The sequence below is a fragment of the Mastigoproctus giganteus genome, chromosome 4, assembly GCF_048544385.1.
Source record: "Mastigoproctus giganteus isolate SK-2022 chromosome 4, ASM4854438v1, whole genome shotgun sequence".
Taxonomy (NCBI): domain Eukaryota; kingdom Metazoa; phylum Arthropoda; class Arachnida; order Uropygi; family Thelyphonidae; genus Mastigoproctus; species Mastigoproctus giganteus.
In genome coordinates, this window is record NC_143578.1 from 133,212,723 (window position 1) to 133,231,860 (window position 19,138).

The 19,138-nt window shown below is 37.7% G+C and overlaps 1 protein-coding gene across 1 annotated transcript in view; it reads left to right on the top strand.

Moving 5' to 3' along the window:
• Positions 1-14,249: 14,249 nt before the first annotated feature.
• LOC150087074 (nose resistant to fluoxetine protein 6-like) overlaps positions 14,250-19,138 on the top strand; it is a 37,201-nt gene continuing 32,312 nt past the window's right edge. The window contains exon 1 of the mRNA XM_090372365.1: positions 14,250-14,481. Coding sequence (XP_090228491.1) covers positions 14,250-14,481 — 232 coding nt within the window. The remainder of the gene's footprint in view (positions 14,482-19,138) is intronic.

Consider the following 19,138-nt stretch of genomic DNA (forward strand, 5'->3'; position numbering starts at 1 on the left):
TAAGAAAAAACTAATCAATACATTGTTATTGGCTTCTACTGCCACTAACCGATAACACGCACCATCTGTTTACTGAGAATGCAGGGAGAAGCTGTGGTACCAGGAAACACTTTTTACCAGTAAAAGTTTCCCATGGTTCTCGTATTGGCTTTCTTTGCCTTAGCCACTGAATTTTTTGACATTGCAATCTATGGTGCCCCCCACCCTACTTGAATCAATAATTTGAATATCCTCCTCCAACAAAAAACCAAATCATGTATCTTTGCAAGTATTCAAACAGACCAAATATATTGATGGCTATCAGTCTGAGTTGCTCTATCAACAGAAGTATGTGATACTCAACCATTAAAATAAGATGCTTAAATGATATCAAAGCTCATTCAGTGGGTTGGGTTTTTATTATGTAATATTTATATAGTGAAACCTCTCTGAAGTGGATAACACTAGATCAGAAGAAAGTGCCCACTATACAGAGGTGTCCCTTTTGAAGATGTCAGTGTAGCTAGTTTCAGAAAAATGAAATTTGCTGTAACCGGCGCTTACACAGTTTTTTAAATTGATTGTGATTGTACATATTTGTGTTTCAAATAACGACATAACCAAGTGGTCAGGAGTGAGAATGCAGTAGCACATGTTCTTTAAGTGGACTGTGGTTCGAGCCCGTGACTATTAAATACAATTACTGATTGTATTCATGATTTAATGTAAACTCCTCTGACCTGGTGACTGTGCCAGAGTATAAACAAAAACTTGTTTGTGAACTAGAGAGAAAGGAAAGTCTGGCAAAACAAAACACTGAAAAGCATAAACGGTAGTTTTTTAAGTGTGTGGTTTTGTTTTTTTCTTTTTTTGTCATTATTATTTTATATACATTTGTCTTCGTGCAAAAAAAAAATATCCTTTACTATATATATTTTTTTAAGAGTTACAAGAAATCATGTATGAAATTGGGTTACGGCATACATTTCTTTTAGTTGGGGAAACCGAAATTACAGTGCAAGATTTTAGCTGTGCATGGAGCTGAAGCAGGTTAGACATTTTGCATTGACACAAAAATGTCCTGACTGTTGATGGCTTTGTCAAAATGTGTTCTCAAAGCATTTCAGAACTTCTACTAATACTAAAACATTGAAAATAGCTAGGCATGAGGCATACTAGCTAACAGTTTCTTTGCTGTCATGAAGATGAGTGGCATAATCTTTCAAAAAAAAATTTTTTAAAAAAATCTGTTTGGTGAAAGAGATCTTATGTTCTTCCAAACAGAATGTTCTTGCATTTATTAAGATCATAACAGAACCATGTCCCCGTATCCAAAATTGCTCTTCCTATTAGCATTTCATTTACAGAAATCGCAGATTCAACTTTTCAGAAAACATCTGCAAAGTTAAATCCATGATTTCAACTCAGCTCCACAAAGGAGGCAGAAAACCAAGACCGTGTGTGTGTGTGTGTACATACACACCTGCTTGGATTAGGTTCAGGTGCTCCTTTAAAATCTGGTCCTTTCACACTGTTACTGCAATGTTAGATTCACTGACACCATGGCATTCATGGCTGCCAACAGTCTATAAGGCTCCAACAGTACAGACTGCTGATCCTTTTAAGTTCTTGTGTGATCAATGAGCTAACTGCTCTCTAAACATTCATCTTTGTTTGCTGCTTCTTTCTCTGCAGATGATTTAATAACTGAAAACAAAATCATATTACACTATGCCATGAACTTAAGTCAGAATCCACCAGACTTCTTTTCTCAGAAGGTAACACCAAACACCTGAACTCCATCTTTGGCTATGCACTGTTGTTTGTAATGGCAAGAATGTCGCAAGAATGTTCGTTGCTGTATCCTGCCCCACTTATAATAACTGATGCAGTTTTGATTTAGATGGTGTGCTTTATCTTTAAGAGAAAAAAAAAATGAAACATTATACAATAATTGAACTCATAAAGTGTCATCAGATATAAATTAAAAAACAAAAAATTATATAGTATCTTCATATTTAATCAGTTAAGAAGCTTACTTTATTGATCAGTTTTATAAGAACAGCTGCACTTATTACATGTATAATACTTCAAACTCAATTGAAAGCCACAGATTTGCCTGTAATAATAAAATTTCAGTGCATTGAGGGCAATAGCATCTAAGCACTCAAGCTTCACAAAGAAAGCCTAAATGTTCAGAACATGAGTGCAGAGCTCCAAATGGACTTAGTAAAATGTTTATTTTGTACACCTTATTAGAAATTAAGAGTTGAATAATATTTAGCTGTATCATTAGTTTTTTTTGCTTCACTATTGTATGTTACATATATTATATAATAACTAAGTTTTTTTTTTTCAGAGTAATTGCATGAAAACACATGATAAGTGCAGCCCAACTATCCTTGCAACTTGTTTGCTTAGTGGCTGAACTACAATGTCCAATAGGCATTTTTCCAAAACACACACACACGCGCGCACGCACGCACACACACACACACACACACACATGTGCATGTATTTCTTTAATATTTTTTTAATATTTATATATAAGCAGAAATGCATAATTTTGAAATTTTAATGTCTCATCTAACACAAAATTGAAATAAACTTGAAAATGAAAGTGACTAATGTCATTTAATATAAACACTCATGAGCCAAAACATTGTACCATCTGCCTAATAGCATGCTGGGGTGCTTTTTGCCATGATAACTGGTTGCACCCAGCATGGAATCGACTCCACGAGACCATGGAAGGTTACCTCAGGTATCCAGACCAGCTGGACCGAAGGACATCCCACAAATGTTCAATGAGATTGATGTCAGTGGATTTGGCAACCAGGAGAGCACACAAAATGCTTGGACATGATTCTTGAACCATTTCTGCACAATGCAGGCATTGTGACATTGGGCAGTGTCATCTGAATACACAGCCACCATATAGGTCAAAATATGGTCTGAAACAATACCAAGGTAGGATCTAGTAGTGAAGGAGTGTTCAATGAGGTGATGTCCATGAAAACATTCCCCAAACCATGATACCACTGCTGCCAGCCTGTTTTTGTCCAGCCGTACAGTCTGGTTACAGCCCACAATGCCTGTGGGTGCTGGGATGCAAATCATTCCCCATTCAAACTCCACAGGTCCTTCCCTTTCCCCATTGCATGGTTTTGTACTGATAAACTGACAGGCACTATATATTCTTTGCCAGTCGGCGATATCACTCCTAGGTGCTGTAGGATGCATCCCCTCATGGAGACAAGTATGGTCATAATGTTTTGGCTCAATGAACAAGTGAAAGCATATACAGTAGCTTTCGATTTATGCCAGGGTTAGGTTCCTGGGGGGGGGGGCGGATATGCAAAATGGAATCCTTTATATCATGGAGTCAATGGTAAATCACAGAGTCATTTCCTATTGACCATTCCAGGCACCAAAAATTTTGCCTACAACTTTGCATCGATTGTTTTATTTTATCAGCAAAAACTACACACAGCTATCACTATTATTAATTATTTAATTTATTAAAATTGTAGTAATAGTCAATGGAGGCATATTCATAGCACTAAGCACATTTGGGTGGCTTTCACCAGCTTTCATCCTCCGAATTACCTCCATCTCATTTTCCAATGTTCCAATGTGATAGATCGACATGCCTTTTTCATGCTTTTATTTGCACTGGGACTCACTGAACTTCTTTTACCAGACAATGGCATCTCTTTATTCTATTAAATTAAAAACTTTATAACATGCACGATTGGCAAAAACTACGTGCAGCTATCACTATTATTAATTATTTAATTTATTAAAAGCACAATTAATAAAAATTGTTAGCGTAATAAATTTCCAACACGTATAAATGACGTAAACTACAACCAACTTAATGCTTCACCGCATTTACCTTTAGTACCCGCATCCATGAGTGGCTATGCTACTTTGAGGGTGGGGAGCTTTCTTTTCTCTGAGTGGCTGTGATATGGTCACACTAATCGCTGATTTATTATTATTATTAGCCATATGGTGCAAGGAAGCCTGAGGCTTATGCTGCACCAGCCAAAAAAAAAAAAAAAAAAAATTCTGAATTACCCCGAGAGAGAGAGAGAGAGAGAGAAAGAAAGAAGTAGAAGGGAATCACCAAGAAAAAGAAGAATGATGATATCCAGCTCAGGACCCTAGGTGTGCCAAGCCCATACTCACCAGATGTGAGCTCAGGTTGTCCTTGATCACATGAACAGTGAGTGCATGATACTTAGTAGAGTATGATGCCGATAAATTTTGTCTGACGATTTTAAACTTTCGATTTATAAAAAAATTAAAAATTGCAAAAGTAAATAATTAAAAATAAAAATGGCCTTGTTGTTAGTGACAGGTGCTATTGTAAATTGGTGCAAAAATAGGGCTACTTGTTTATGTTTTGCTTTTTTTTTGTAATATTTATATACATAAAGAACAAAAATTTATGCTTTACCACTTTGGCACACTTAACAGTTAAAAACTGGAAAATGAAAGAGACTAATGGTTTCCTGTTTATATCTATAATACGTAATATTGATAAATACAAAGTACTGCATATTGGTGGCTAGCGGTAACCCCAGAGTAACGCACTAACTATGGTACGACACTCAGGGTAGTACCATAGTTAGTGCCATAGTTACCATAGTTAATGGAAAATGAAAAAGACCTGGGGGTAATTGTGCAGTCAGATATGAAGTTCTCTGAGCAATGCAGACAGGCTGCCAGGACAGCTCATGGGGTTTTATCATGATATACAGGGATAAGGAGATGATTATCCCATTCTATAAGGCAGTGGTCAGGCCACATCTTGAGTACTGCATACAGGTCTGGAGGCCTCATTTTAGGAAGGGTGTTGAGCTGCTAGAACCAGTACAGAGAGGGCAACAAGATTGGTGAGGGGAAACAAAGGGGTGCTCTTACCAAGAAAGGCTTCAGTTCTGCAAATTGCAGTGTCTGGAGACTAGGCACCTGTGATGTAGTCTGATTGAGGTGTTTAAGGCTTTGAATGGATTGTGCAAGCTCAATAATGCTGATGGAATTCTTCCTCTTGTTCAGACTACACATGAGGGATCATAAATTTAAATTGAGGAAGGGCAGTTGCAGAACAGATGTGTGAGCTAGCAGGTGATCGATTGCTGGAACAAACTTCCATCTGTTGTTGTGGAAGTTGATAGCTTAAATTCAAGGAAGAATTAACCCCGGGGGCTCACATCTGGTGAGTATGGGCTTGGCACACCCAGGGTCCTGAGCTGGATATCATCATTCTTCTCTTTCTTGGTGATTCCCTTCTAATTTTGACACACACACACACACTCTCTCTCTCTCTCTCTCTCTCTCTCTCTCAGGGTTACTCGGGAACTGGTTTTTTTTTTTTTTTTTTTTTTTTCCTGGTGCAGCATAAGCCTCAGGCTTCCTTGCATCATATGGATATTAATAATAAACTAGGCAAACCAATGGAGGGAATAAATAGGTGAAATGGGAGATATCTTTTTTTCTTTTTTTTTTTTTTTTTTTTTTTGGCTGATGCTGTATAAGCTTGCTATCTTGTATCATTTGGTACTACTAATACTAATGTTCCCCCCCCTTCCTTAAGAGATTAAAAGTTTTGCATCGCTGAAAATAGCATGTGTAAAGTGACACAACATTTCTGAATATTTAAAGTTTTTCATTAAAAAAATTTATTAAAAATGTATTGTAATCCATTAGTAAAAGGTCAGAAACTATAATCCAAAGAGAATTAAAAATTCTCTAAATATTCACTAAAAACAAAAAAGATAGTTGATACAGCCTGTCAGGAGTAGTTCAAGTGTTTTTGTTATGAAAGGGATGTGAGCACTGCTAGGTTAATCTCGAAAAACATGACATTATTAGATGGAAAACAGCCAGAGGATTCACTGTCAAAAAAAAAATAATGCCATGTATTCACCATATACAATATTAGCACTATACTGTGATTGCAAATGATTTGATCATCTGTATGAACTGAAATCAGTGAAGAAAGGAAAACTGATTTTTCTCTGAAACAGCACAGGGATCGTTTGGTCATCTCCTGTATTTTGTTCAATTGTTTGACTAGAATTAACTGGTGTACATCCTCAATCTTTTAACCTTTATACTGTTTAGAATATCAGCCACATGGTATGTTTCATATTTAATCAGTAACTGGTGAGTACATTATTAATGAGGTTAATTTTGTTATCTGTTTAAAATGTTGATGCAGTTTATTCCTTTTGTACACAGTATATATATTCACTGCAGAAGCTGACATACGTCTTGGTAGATTGTATTAGATATCACTACTCACTATTTCACAATGAATAGCAGTAATAATAATAAAAAAAATGAACACGTGAAAGTCATTGTAAATCTTATCAGTCTACAGTATTATATATATTTGATTTGGAAAATCAAATAGATATAATACTGTAGATTTCGTAATCTAATACTGTACTGTACATATTACCGTATCTACTATATAACAGATGTAATTAACTTGTGCCAAACAACTTTGTAGTGCCGGCCCGAACAAAAGCGGGGCCCGGTGCAAAGTTGACTTGCGGGGCCTTGATACAAATTTCGTACAACAAAATAGTTTATTGAATTTTGATATTTATTACATTGCACAAATTGGTTTAGTAAGGATTACATGAAAATGATAAATAATTAAATTATTTTAATAAAATTAACATTAATTACAAAAAAATCTTTAATAAATCAAATAAGAAAAATAATTGCTTCATATACTTATAAAATACAATTTGGTATGCAACTTAATGGAATAAGGTCACAATATGTGATTTTTGTTTCATTTTCTTACATGTTTTACAGCAAATTCGTTGATAATATCATCATAATTTAGTTTTTTGGCTATTTCGGATTCGATAGATAAAATGGCTAAGGAGGTAAATCGTTCTTGACTAATGCTAGATCAAGTAATTTTTTATTATTTTCAATCTTGAGAAAGATCTCTCTGCAGATGCGACGGTAATTGGTAAGGTTAATATAATTTTCAGAACAGTAACAAAATTTGGATACAATTCAAATAAATTATTTTTCAGTAAATATTGTAACATTGTGATCCTGGAAGGCAAAACTTGACGACAAATGTTAATTTCATTAAATAAATCAATGCAATCAATATCGTCTTGCAAGGTGGCATTTAAGTCTTTGCAACATTTAAGAAGATCGTTTTCAGTCAGTTTTTGAATATTATCCGAATTATATAAAAAACCATATGATGTCTCATGTTCGTGATAAACTTCGAATCTTTTCTTAAAAGAAATAAAACAGTAAAACTGATGAGAAGAGGTTTACTTTTAATTACACGCACTGAGATACTCATCTCTCCTACCTCTGCTTTTTACCAGGTGAGGATCGTCCTCATTATTCGTATTCTCTCTCTCTCTCTCTCTCTCTCTCTCTCTCTCTCTCTCTCTCTCTTCTAATAATGAAACGTATACTCCTTGACTTTGCCCAAAACCAAGCTGCTCGAGTCCATTGCCTTGTGGGTGTCCAACGACCATGAAGGGATGTAAATGGTGTACAAGGATGGACACGGAACTGGACCGTTCAGAAATGCATCTATACATACCAGAGGTACGAACGTGTGCCATTTGAACACGCTCCAGACCATTACCAACCGTCCACCTGCCTGAACCGTTTCTCGTTGACATGACGGGTGCATAGCTAAGTGCAGTTTCCGCCAGATACGTACCTTCACGTTCGCTCGAAATAGCTGGATATGGGACTCATCGGAGTAGGAGTCTCGTCGCCAATCATCCAAGGTCCAGTGACGATGTTCTTTGGCACAGTTCAGGCGTCGAGTGTAAGGACCTGTCCTTATAACTGTTATTTAATAATGAGAGTTATTGATATTGAAAAATTATTAAGGAATATTAATACAGACAACCATTTGAAATATATATGGTCAAAACTAATAACAGAATTTGTATACAATAGTTCAGATAAGTCCCAGGTTTAATTGTGCTCGTTTCGCCTATTACCTTTAAGCAAGAGGAAGATTAACGTAGCAACCGGGGGAAGCGTTTCGAACACGCGATTGAATAGGAAACACTGATGGAGCAGACCGTAGCTAATGAGCACAGATCAGAGTAAACATTTCGCCCCTAAAGAACAATGAGCCGAAACAGAAGAGATGGAGCTTAGTAATGGAGATACTCAAGAAATTTAAGTGCACACTTTAAAATTTCACGGGGGCAATTAACGACAGGTGTAGCCAGGCAAATACAGGGCGTAGATGTGAGGTCACAAAGAAGATCTGGAAACTTCTTGGCTGACCGGAACTTCCGTTTACCTTTCTAGAAAGTTCCAGAAATTGCTGTAAAACCGGAAGTCCTCATATAAAAGATGGAAGACACGCCCACGGAAGAGTATAGGAGACGAATGGGAATTACAGGGGAAGGGATGTACAAGTCAGGATTGGCCAGAGTGAAAAGAGTAGGAAATTTTGAAATTCAGAGTAGGGAGAAAGAGAATTTTTTGAGAGTCTTTGGAAGTGCGTAGAGGAAGACAGTCGTGTGGCAGAGTCGTTGTTGAGTTTTGGGGAGATGGTTTAGTAATGGGAAGGAAATTTTCCTTGTGAGAAATTTCGTAAGTCTAAAGTTGGGGAAAGAATGTGTCCATGTGGAAGAAAGAAGATACAGCAGCAGCCAATGTATACAACAACAGTGTGAGAAGCCGATGCAATTCATAGTGAAGGAAGGAGAGCGCACAAGGAGAATTCTAGAGAATGGCATAAGAAAAGGATCCTTATTCAACTCAACAGAGCGAACCTCAGGTAGATTGATGTATTCCAAGGATGAGCAACCACCCGCCTTCTAGTCTACGCCGTTAGGCTGATAGTTATGGCAGCCATGAATAGAAAAATCACTTGGAAAACTGAGTAAGTGATAGTTCAGTAAAGAAAAATCTTAAGTTAGTGAAGGAAGGACTCTAGGGGAAATACTTAACCTATGGGAGAAAGCTAAATGTAATTGCACCCATGTACACAGAATTGTAGTGAAATTAAGAGTAGGATCTTATGGTAAAGGTTTATTAATGGGTGGAAAGGATACTTTGAGATAATAGTTAATTTTGGGGGAATGACTAATTAGGTAACAAAGGATTGTAGTTGAATATGATATTATAGTGAATTTGCATTTATAGAGAGTATAACTTAGAGTGATAGTAATTGTTTAAACGGATAAAACACTGATTGAGTGCCCTGCTAATTAAAGAATTATAGGATTAGATAAGGGAAGATGGTTAATTACCATTGTTGATTATGAATGATGAACAGGTCTGTAGTTGAGGAAAGGTTTTTCTAACTGAGATATATATATATATGTGTGTGTGTGTGTGTGTGTGTATGTGATAATTTTGGAAAGGGATATAAATATGTATATATATAGCTACTTGAAATTGTTTATTACCACACTGAAAGCCACTTGTAAACCTACTAGGACAGTTGATTGGTAGGAAAGCTGATGTAAGGATTATGAGATGTAATGAACGCCTAGATCTGTTACAACCCAAGGATGAGACACACGAAGAATATGTTATGTATATATGTATGAAAATTCTGTAGTTTGAATTACAAGGATAATTACACATATAAGGCCTAGCAGTCTAACAAAGCCACACAAAATAAAGTTCACAGTTAATCGCAGTTATAGATTGGAAATATATATATAATGTCAATAAATATTATTATGTTTTGGTACTTAAGTGTCAGTCAGTCATTTTGAACTTCAGCCAATCCAGAGGAGGAATACCTAAAATATTGAGACCCCCTTCGAGTCTAGAATCTTCTGGGAGACAAACAAGTTAGGTGTAAAGTGGGAGGGGACTAAACTGGGAGCACAGTAGAGTACAGGGAATAATTAAATAAGTCCTTATAGATTAGTGGAACAGGTTGAAAAAAAAAAATAACAAATAAGAATAAAATAAATAAGCCCATTTTATTAAGAAGGCTATTTTCCACGGGGCAGACTGCATACAATATAGAATGCAACATTCCTTGGAATTGTAGAATCCAGGGAAACAAGAAGGCAAACGGAGCTGCTAAAAATGCACTCAACTCTGTGTCTTCACCTACTTTAGTCCCTTATTTAGATTACAAATCCATTATGCAACAGGTCAATAAGCAATTGACCAATAAGCATCAGCATGGTAACAACAATCTCATAATAAGCTCTTTCATATAGAGAAAATGAAACAACACAAGAAATCTAGTTCACAGTAAAACTGATGAGAAGAGGTTTACTTTCAATTACACGCACTGAGATACTCATCTCTCCTACCTCTGATTTTTACCAGGTGAGGATCGTCCTCATTATTCGTATTCTCTCTCTCTCTCTCTCTCTCTCTTTTTTCTAATAATGAAACGTATACTCCTTGACTTTGCCCAAAACCAAGCTGCTCGAGTCCATTGCCTTGTGGGTGTCCAACGACCATGAAGGGATGCAGATGGTGTACAAGGATGGACACGTAACTGGACCGTTCAGAGATGCATCTATACATACCAGAGGTACCAACATGTAACATTTGAACACGCCCCAGACCATTACCGACCGTCCACCTGCCTGAACCGTTTCTCGCTGACATGACGGGTGCATAGCTAAGTGCAGTTTCCGCCAGATACGTACCTTCACGTTCGCTCGAAATAGCTGGATATGGGACTCATCGGAGTAGGAGTCTCGTCACCAATCATCCAAGGTCCAGTGACGATGTTCTTTGGCACAGTTCAGGCGTCGAGTTCTGTCGTGGTGTTCGTAATGGAACTCTGGTCGATCGGCGGTTCCCAAAAGCTACTGCGGCTAATGATCGAATTACGGTCTTGGTGGAGACGTTTCTGATACCTCCCTCGTTGAAGTTGGCCATGATATGTGCCACTGTCACTTTTCGGTTGGATGAAATAATGCGATACACACGTCGACGGCCACAGTGCTGTGTACGATGAGATGTTATTCCGGAAATGGCGTATTCCCGATACACTCTTGATACTGTTGAACAGGGATAATACAATTTCTGTACTACATCCGCAATGGAGTGACCCATGCGTCGGGCACCAACTATCATCCCTCTTCCAAAGTGGGTTAACTCATGTCGTTTATGCATACCGACATCGAATTATCGTCTACGTGAATGTAGCGACGCAGTGTACCTATATACCTGCCGAGCGGCCCGTTCGTCCACTAGCGAGAGAGATGACAGCGTAGTGTTGCACAGGAACCAGGTATCCCACGATTTCTGTCATCTCAGTGTACACTACTGCAATAGGATCTGAGAAAGCTGAGCAGATAGGCTGAGAGGTGGAAATGAAAGTTGAACATCGACAAATGTAAACTACTGCACATAGGTGGCAGCAACCCCAGGTAACGTACCAAGTGGGTGATACTACACTAAAGTAGTGGAGAATGAAAAGGACCTGGGAGCAATTATGCAGTCAGATATGAAGTTTTCTAAGCAGTGCAGACAGGCTGCAAGAGTAGCTCATGGGATCTTGTCTATGATATACAGGAGTTTTGCTAGCAGGGATAAGGGATTGAGTATCCCCTTGTATGCGAGACTGGAGACTAGGCAATGGTCACGTCACACCGTTAGTACTGTACACAGGTCTGAAGGCTTCATTTTAGGAAGAGTGTAGATTTCCTTGAGTGTGTACAGAGAAGGGCAACGAGATTGGTGAGTGAAACAAAGTGTTGCTATTACCAGTAAAGGCTTAAATTCTGCAGCTTGCAGCGTTTGGAGACTAGGCACCTGTGAGGTGATCTAATTGAAGTGTATAAGGCCTTGAATGGGTTGAGCAAACTCAATTCTGATGGGACCCTTCCGCTTTGCTCAGAACCTAATGGGGCATAAATAGAAATTGAGGAAAGGCAATTGTGGAATAGATGTGCGGAAATTTCACTTTAGCCAGCGGGTGGTTCATAGTCGGAACAAACTTCCATCTGTTGTAGAGAAGTTTAAGGCAGAACTAGAGAAACGTTTGAAGTGAATGGATACCGGGTGAAATGGGAAGGTTTTTTTTTTTTTTTTTATTTGACTGATGCTATATAACGTTGCTTTCTTGCATCATATGCCTTTACTAATGCTAACTCATTACCAGGAAAAACTATTTCATTTACTGCGATAGGAATAATTTGACCAAGTTGCCTTTGTTCCAGTAAGCCCTCAATTCAATATACTTTACTTTCGTATAAACAAGAAAAACGGGTTTTTTAATTTGGATTTTGAAATAAATCGAATTGCTTCCTTTGCACTTTTATCTATTGAAGTTAAAATGCGTGCTGGATAACGCGAAGATATCTCAAAGGAAAATATAGAATGGTCTTAAGCACTTAATTAGAATTGTAAATACATAATGGCAAACTAATTGCGTATATGTTTGAAGGTTACAAATGGCAATTCTCATATAAAGCTGTACTTTTAAGGAAACCTTTCTTAGCTGTTGGCTCCTTCAAATGCACAACACAGGCCTGTTCGTTTTGGAAATGAAGATTCTCTCAACCGTAATCTTAATTCTGCTTTCTGCAATTTTTTTTGTTACTACGATTGGAGTCAAGGCAGGGAAGACAACTCCACGTGAAGCAAGTGCTTTAAAGCAGAAGCCAAGCGTTTTTCCCTCTAAGTTTATACCAGCGTTGGAGAAGCTATTGAAAAACAGCCTAATGAAACTTGTGAAGATGGCGTTGCCAATAATGATCAAGCAGTGGGAGAAGATGAATATTACTTCGACATGCGCCAACAGCATTTGGAAACCTCGTAGAATTGCAGCGTCTCACCCCTTGGGCTTTAAGCAGTGAGTTTTTACTTTTTTCATACTATTTTGTTAAGTTTATAAGAGATAGGGCTATCAAACACATCAGGGAAATCTCTCCTACATTTTATTAATTCTTTCTCTTTTCTTCAAAAGGCGAATACAAGATTTATTCAGTAAACAGAATACACAATCAGAATCTCACCGTGTTTGATTTAGTTTCAGTGTTCTTCGCGCAATAGCTACTGTGGCTAAAATGCACCTGGAGGGTTTTATACGGTAATTCTGTTTGCGTTTATATTTCATTGGGAATAATTTCCAAGGATCAGATCTAGATAGGTCACAGCAACAGAAGCATAGCGGTCACGTTATTTTTAGCTCCTGTATTATCGTGTCAGGATTTATTCGTGTTAAAAGTGCAGTTGGTTACTAAATGGATAATTACAACTCGAGGATTCTGTTGGTAAGCATAGTTTTGTTATTAGAGCTCTTTCGAGTTTCTTCCATTGTCTTCTCACAGCTAATGTTCTTTGGTCACTCCGCTTAGGCGCCATAGCCAAAGCTTTAGGGAGGTGGCCACTCCTTTGCCTGACCACCACAATCTCTATCCTCGCTAATTTCACTGGGGCTGTTTTCCCCTTTCCATGACTTTGGACGGGCGTCGCATCGGAACTACCAGTTTCACCGTTTTCTGCCTCCGGTGTTTACTTCCTTCTTACATTTACCCAGTGCCAGCAGTGCTAGTTTCAATAGCACGCATGCGTCGCAATTTTTCGCGATCTGCACAACACACCCATTTTCTGCCAAGATCAGCTACCAGACTGCAAAAATCTGACCTGAAGAGACTTCTGTTCTCCTGGACTCCGCGAAGACTGAAGAGGTTTCAAGTTACTCTTCTTTTGTCTTAGTGTCATCACTTTTAGATATTAAATTTGCACTACGCATATATTTCTGATTTCAGTTAACATGGATGATAAACAACCTTCTGCAGCTGATATCTTTTCTCCGTTGTCATCTCTTGGTGAGATCTCAACACCTCTGACCCCTCAAGTGCCATTGACTCAATCACCGGAACCAACTATTGCCTCTCAGGGAAGCTCATCTTCAAAAGTTGCTACTGATTCTATTTCACAATCAACTCTTGACAAAGAACGTCAGACGGATCTCCCTTCGAGTAATAAACTTGGAACTGCAGGCGCAGAGGAGAAAAAATAATTTAACAAATGCTCAGGCAAGCCACCCGGGACAGAATGTTCTTATTTTATAAGACAGAATTGCAAAAATGAGACGGGATCTCTCTAGCTTCCTTTCTTATGAAGGCATCAAGATTACCAAGCAATCAGGTAACACTATAATGGATAAATGACTCAATTTGGAGACTGTTGCGACTTATCTCCTTGTAGAGAACGAAAAGTTAAAGGCCCTAAACATAGAAATAGATACACGTACCAATCTTTTGGAAAGAGTTATAAATACATTTTCCGGTATAACAACAAATATGGCTTGTTTGGATAAACAATCTGTTAGTGACAGTTCCTCTACAGACAAACCTACATTAAGACATGTGTCCCCTGCCCCGATTGTCACGAATGATTCAACTTTGCAGGAAGACACTGCTACTGACACCTCTGTTGTCAGGACCTTTGCTAATGCTGCCCGTTCCGCTGCAAATGTTCCTAACGTGAAACCTCACAATGTCTTAATTCTTAGAGCTTCTGAAAACAGTGATTGTAAGTCAAGTGCTCTCGTTAAGACATTGGTGGCTAAAACTCTTAAATCGGATTTAAAAAAATGTTAAGATCAAGTCTCTTAGGCTAGTGAGGAGCAAAGGAATCTTGCTGGAAACGGCCTCTAAAACAGATCTGGAGTGTTTGTCCTCCTCGGAGTCTTTTACATCTGCAAGTATCAGCTCAAATGTTCCTCAAAAGGGAAACCCCACTGTACTGATTTATGATGTCTCAAAGGAATTGACACGTGACGAGATTCTTGAAAATTTATTTAACAAAAATCTTGGCGATTCCGATTTTACATTTGAGGAGGTTGAGAACGGAAGTAAACGGAAATCTCCGGATGGAGATTCCTTTTTCTGCAGAAACGTATATATGTGGTCTTTTTTACCGAAATTCTATATCCATTGTTATGACTTTATAGCTACTTGTAATTGTCGTTTTATTGTCCTCATATGCTGCGCTTGATAAGAAATGCTGAAATCATCAGCATTAACAGTTCTGAAGATGTTTTTTGGTATTTGTTCTAATATTGTACTGAAGTGGACTGCGAAAAGTGTGGCACTTAGCACAGATCCTTGAGGGACTCCTCCTTCCTGATAGTACGTTTTAGAAAGTGTGTTGTTTATTTGGAACTTGGAAAGTCCGATTCTTAAGGAAATTGCTTAGGTCGAGGGGCAGATGTCCCCTAAGGCGAAGTTGATGTAACCTTCTAAGTATACCATATGCCAGGTAGTATCATAAAGGAAACCCATGACTTGATGCTGATTTCTGAGAAAAGCGTTTCTTATCTGATTTTCCACTTGTATAAGTTCATCTAAGGTAGAATGATTTTTTCGAAAGCCATATTGTGCTGGATTGAGAAGATCTTTATTTTCTAAATATCATAATAGTCTATTGTTGACCATTTTCTCTGAGATTTTGCCGAAACAGCTAGTCAAAGATATACGATGATTGTTTTGTGGATCAGATGGGTCTTTTCCCTGTTTTGGGAACGTTAGTGTTATTGCGTGGTGCCATTTCTCTGGAAAGGTATTTTCGAGTTTATCTTGTTGAATAGATCTAACAGGGCTAATTGGGATCGTTAATTTAATTGTATTATTGCATAATGTATTTCATCAGGGCCAACTACACTGTGTTTCGTCTGTAGCAGAGTTTGTCTTAGGTCTGCTAATGTGAGCGGCAAGTTTCATTGTTCGCAGTTTTTGCTGGAAAAGTTGAGGTTTATTTTTTCTGCCTCATTCTTGAATTTTTTGAAAGCAGCTGAGTATGAACAATTGGCTGACGTATTGGCAATTTTTTTACCAAGCACACGGACAATAAGGTATTTGTGACAAACTGTCCTTTCCAATTTAAAAATGGGGAGGGATTTATTTGAGAATTCTTTGTCATCTTTTTGATATTTTTTCCAGATAAGTGTAGTGCTGGTTATCGTAGATGCGAATTTCATCCAAGTTGCTTTTTTGCTGATTTTTTAAACTTTCCTAACCTTAGGAGGGTAGATATCTTGCTGTTATGGTAATACTGAAGCCTATTGCTAGACGGGCTGCGACTGCTTCTAATGGTGTGTTCAATGGTATTGCTTGGGAAGGTACACGCTTGTTAACTAATTTTGCAACTCCTCCTCGCGTTGTTCTCTTTGATATGCGTTCCTTTCTATATGTGGTATAATTTTGGATTGTACTATTGTCCTGTGGTCTTAAGTAGGTTTCTTGCAGGCACATGCTTAGTGAATGGTTCTGGGTGATGAGGTCCATAATATCATTAATATTTGGGCGAAAACCTCGATAATCCAATGGATGATCGTGTTTGTCGTTTGGAGTTGGATGGTCCCTCGGATGTTTACCTTGGGGCTGTTTTTTTTTTGCTTTGTCTGCCTTGGTTTTGTCTTTCTTTGAAAAATATGGTCTACCAGTATTCATTTCTTCAACGAAAACACTTTCTGCATTATCTGGTGGGAAAGATAAAGGCGTATTGATCATTTATTCTCTTTTTTGTGATGGACATGGTTGGTAAAACTCACGAACTCATTCTGAGATGGATTCCCCTGGGGAATTGTAACAAACGTTTGTGTGCCACAACATTTTGAATTAGGCAGTTCCATTTCCGGAGTCTTTTTGATTGTGGTAATTTGTGCATAAGAACGTTTGTTTGCTATGTTTATTGCAATCGCCTCTTTAGCTTCTTGATATGAAACTCCATTTTCTGCTTTGAATTTTTTTGTATTCTTTTTTCTTTCTTCCATATTTCACACTCTTGAGTATGCAGTATGTTCCCCTTTACAGTTTACGCATTTATGGCTTCCATCCGTGCAAGTAGGAGTGGCATGTTCTTGAGAACCACACTTTACACACGTTAATTTCCCTATACTTAGAAAACTGTGCGAGTGATCAACCTTTTGACAATTGAAACAGCGGAGAGGATTCGGGATATATACGGTTATATATTGCAGTGTTGGTATCCTGCTTTTACTGATCTGGGTGGCTTCGGTGTGTTAAAAGTGAATATCAGATTCCTGGTGGGGGTGATTATCGCTTCTTTTTTTTTTTTTTTTTTTTTTTTTAACTGTAATGCTTTTAACACTGATGACTCCTGGTCTTCGGGCACATTTAGAAGGTCTCACCCACTCCGTAATGACATCTTTTGAGGTATCTAATGTATTGTGTGGGGGATACCGTTACTGGTATCCTCACACAATACATTGAATTTCTGCAAAGGTTGTCATTTGTAACAATCTTTCGGGGTTTTTAGCATTGGCTCTTTCTACCAAAATATCGCCTGATTTTAGTTTTTTAACGTTTTTTGGTGGATCGACATAACTCTCAAGAGTCTTTTGTATGAGAAAGGGTGACAATTGGCCTACCGCTTTCTCAGTGTTTGAATGTATAATAATATTTTGGAGAATTTAAAGCTTTAGCATAAGTTTTTAATCTCTTTGTGGAGACAGTCATTTCTATCGCCTTTTCTAGTTGCTTTAGAACTATCTCCGAAAGAACTAGATGCCTCATATCTTGAATCAGTTCTATTCGGGTCCATTGACCCAGTGAATTCCTGGGTATTGGAGTCAGTCGCTCCATTTAGCCCTGGAAGGGAGAGCTTTACATTCCTAGGTTACCGGCCCCGTCACGTGGAGGCACGAGCAGTGCCACCCTGTGACCAAACACTAGAAAGTTAGTAATATATATATACACACACACACACACATATATATATACAAGAATAGAAAAGCAAAAGAGAAGGTTACTTTCCTTCTTGATCTAGTAAATTTTCTTTCTTTACCATAGATTATCTAATTGTGTATTAATGAAGAATTTGAATAAGAGAAACGATTGCTATTCAAGAAAGAGCGATAATTCAGAGCAGTGTCGCTTGAGCATAGAATCGCTTGGCACGTGGAGTCTCTCATCTTGTACATCCGTGAATTGATGTATTTCTCTTATTAATGTTTTTATTAAAAGAACCAAGTAGCATTTATGATTAAAATTAAATGTTTCAGTTGAAACAGCGTAATGGAAATTAATGTTGTTATATTTTATATGATTGTATACAACCATCTAGACGACAAGTTCCAGGTTCCAGAGGCAGCCAATAATTTGACCTTGTTCGATAGTAGAGTCAAGTGAGGTAGCTATGTTATGACACTTCAATACAAGTAAAATTTTATTGCATTACGTAATGAGAGAATATATTATTCAAGTTTCTCCTACATTAGATGACATGCGTATTTAGTTGTCTATTATTGGATATTTTTTAAACGCCAAAACTCAGGCTATGAGACATCAGTATATTAGCAGTAATATCTGACATTATCACTCATTGCTCCTAATAAAACTTAATGGTTCTCAGCATGGTTTGTACTGTTGTTCGGGAAAGGACAGACTTTTTTTTTTATATTAATCCTGGTCCAGGTGGGATTGCAGTAATTTATTAATTTAGTTTCAGTGAGATGGGAGTGTTTATTAAGCTGGTCTCCGATGGGAGGGACTGAGAGTTCATATTTTTGGGGATCTTCTTGATGCGATGCGATTAATTTGATGGGATCTAGTGCAGAATATTTTGAGTAGGATTTATTATCCAATACGAGCTGTAGGTTGGTTCTATGCAATTAGTTGTATATTAGTTTTACGTATACAAGTGCATCTCTTTAAAATTTATAATCTTATTGTTTTTAGAGATATTGCATATAGGGAGCTGGGACGTTTCATATTGCTGTTGTAGGAATTTTCTGCTCATGAATTTGCTTCAAAAATCGGTAGTTTAACAAATGGATGTTGAAAAGAAGTATAGTACCGGATAGAATAACGCGTGTTGAGTTTCGAGTTCAATTCTGGAACTGGAGATTGACTTTCCAAAAAGTTGAGTAATTTTTGATTGCTGTGTTTTTCAAAGTCAAATACATAATGGCTGCCATACAGTATTAACATACACTCATAGGAGTTTGACTACCAGAGGAAATTACAAGGTTGAGAAATAAAAACACGTTAAAGAAAAAAAAGGTGGGGCAATAAAGAATAAGAATCAATGATTGCCCAATTTCAATGATCTCAATATTTAGAGGAATGATCTGATGTTTAAACTGATGGCCGTTGTAAATTCCATGAATTCCACATTTTCTCTTTCTCGGTACTTTGAAAGTGACGCAGTGGTGCCACCAATCGCA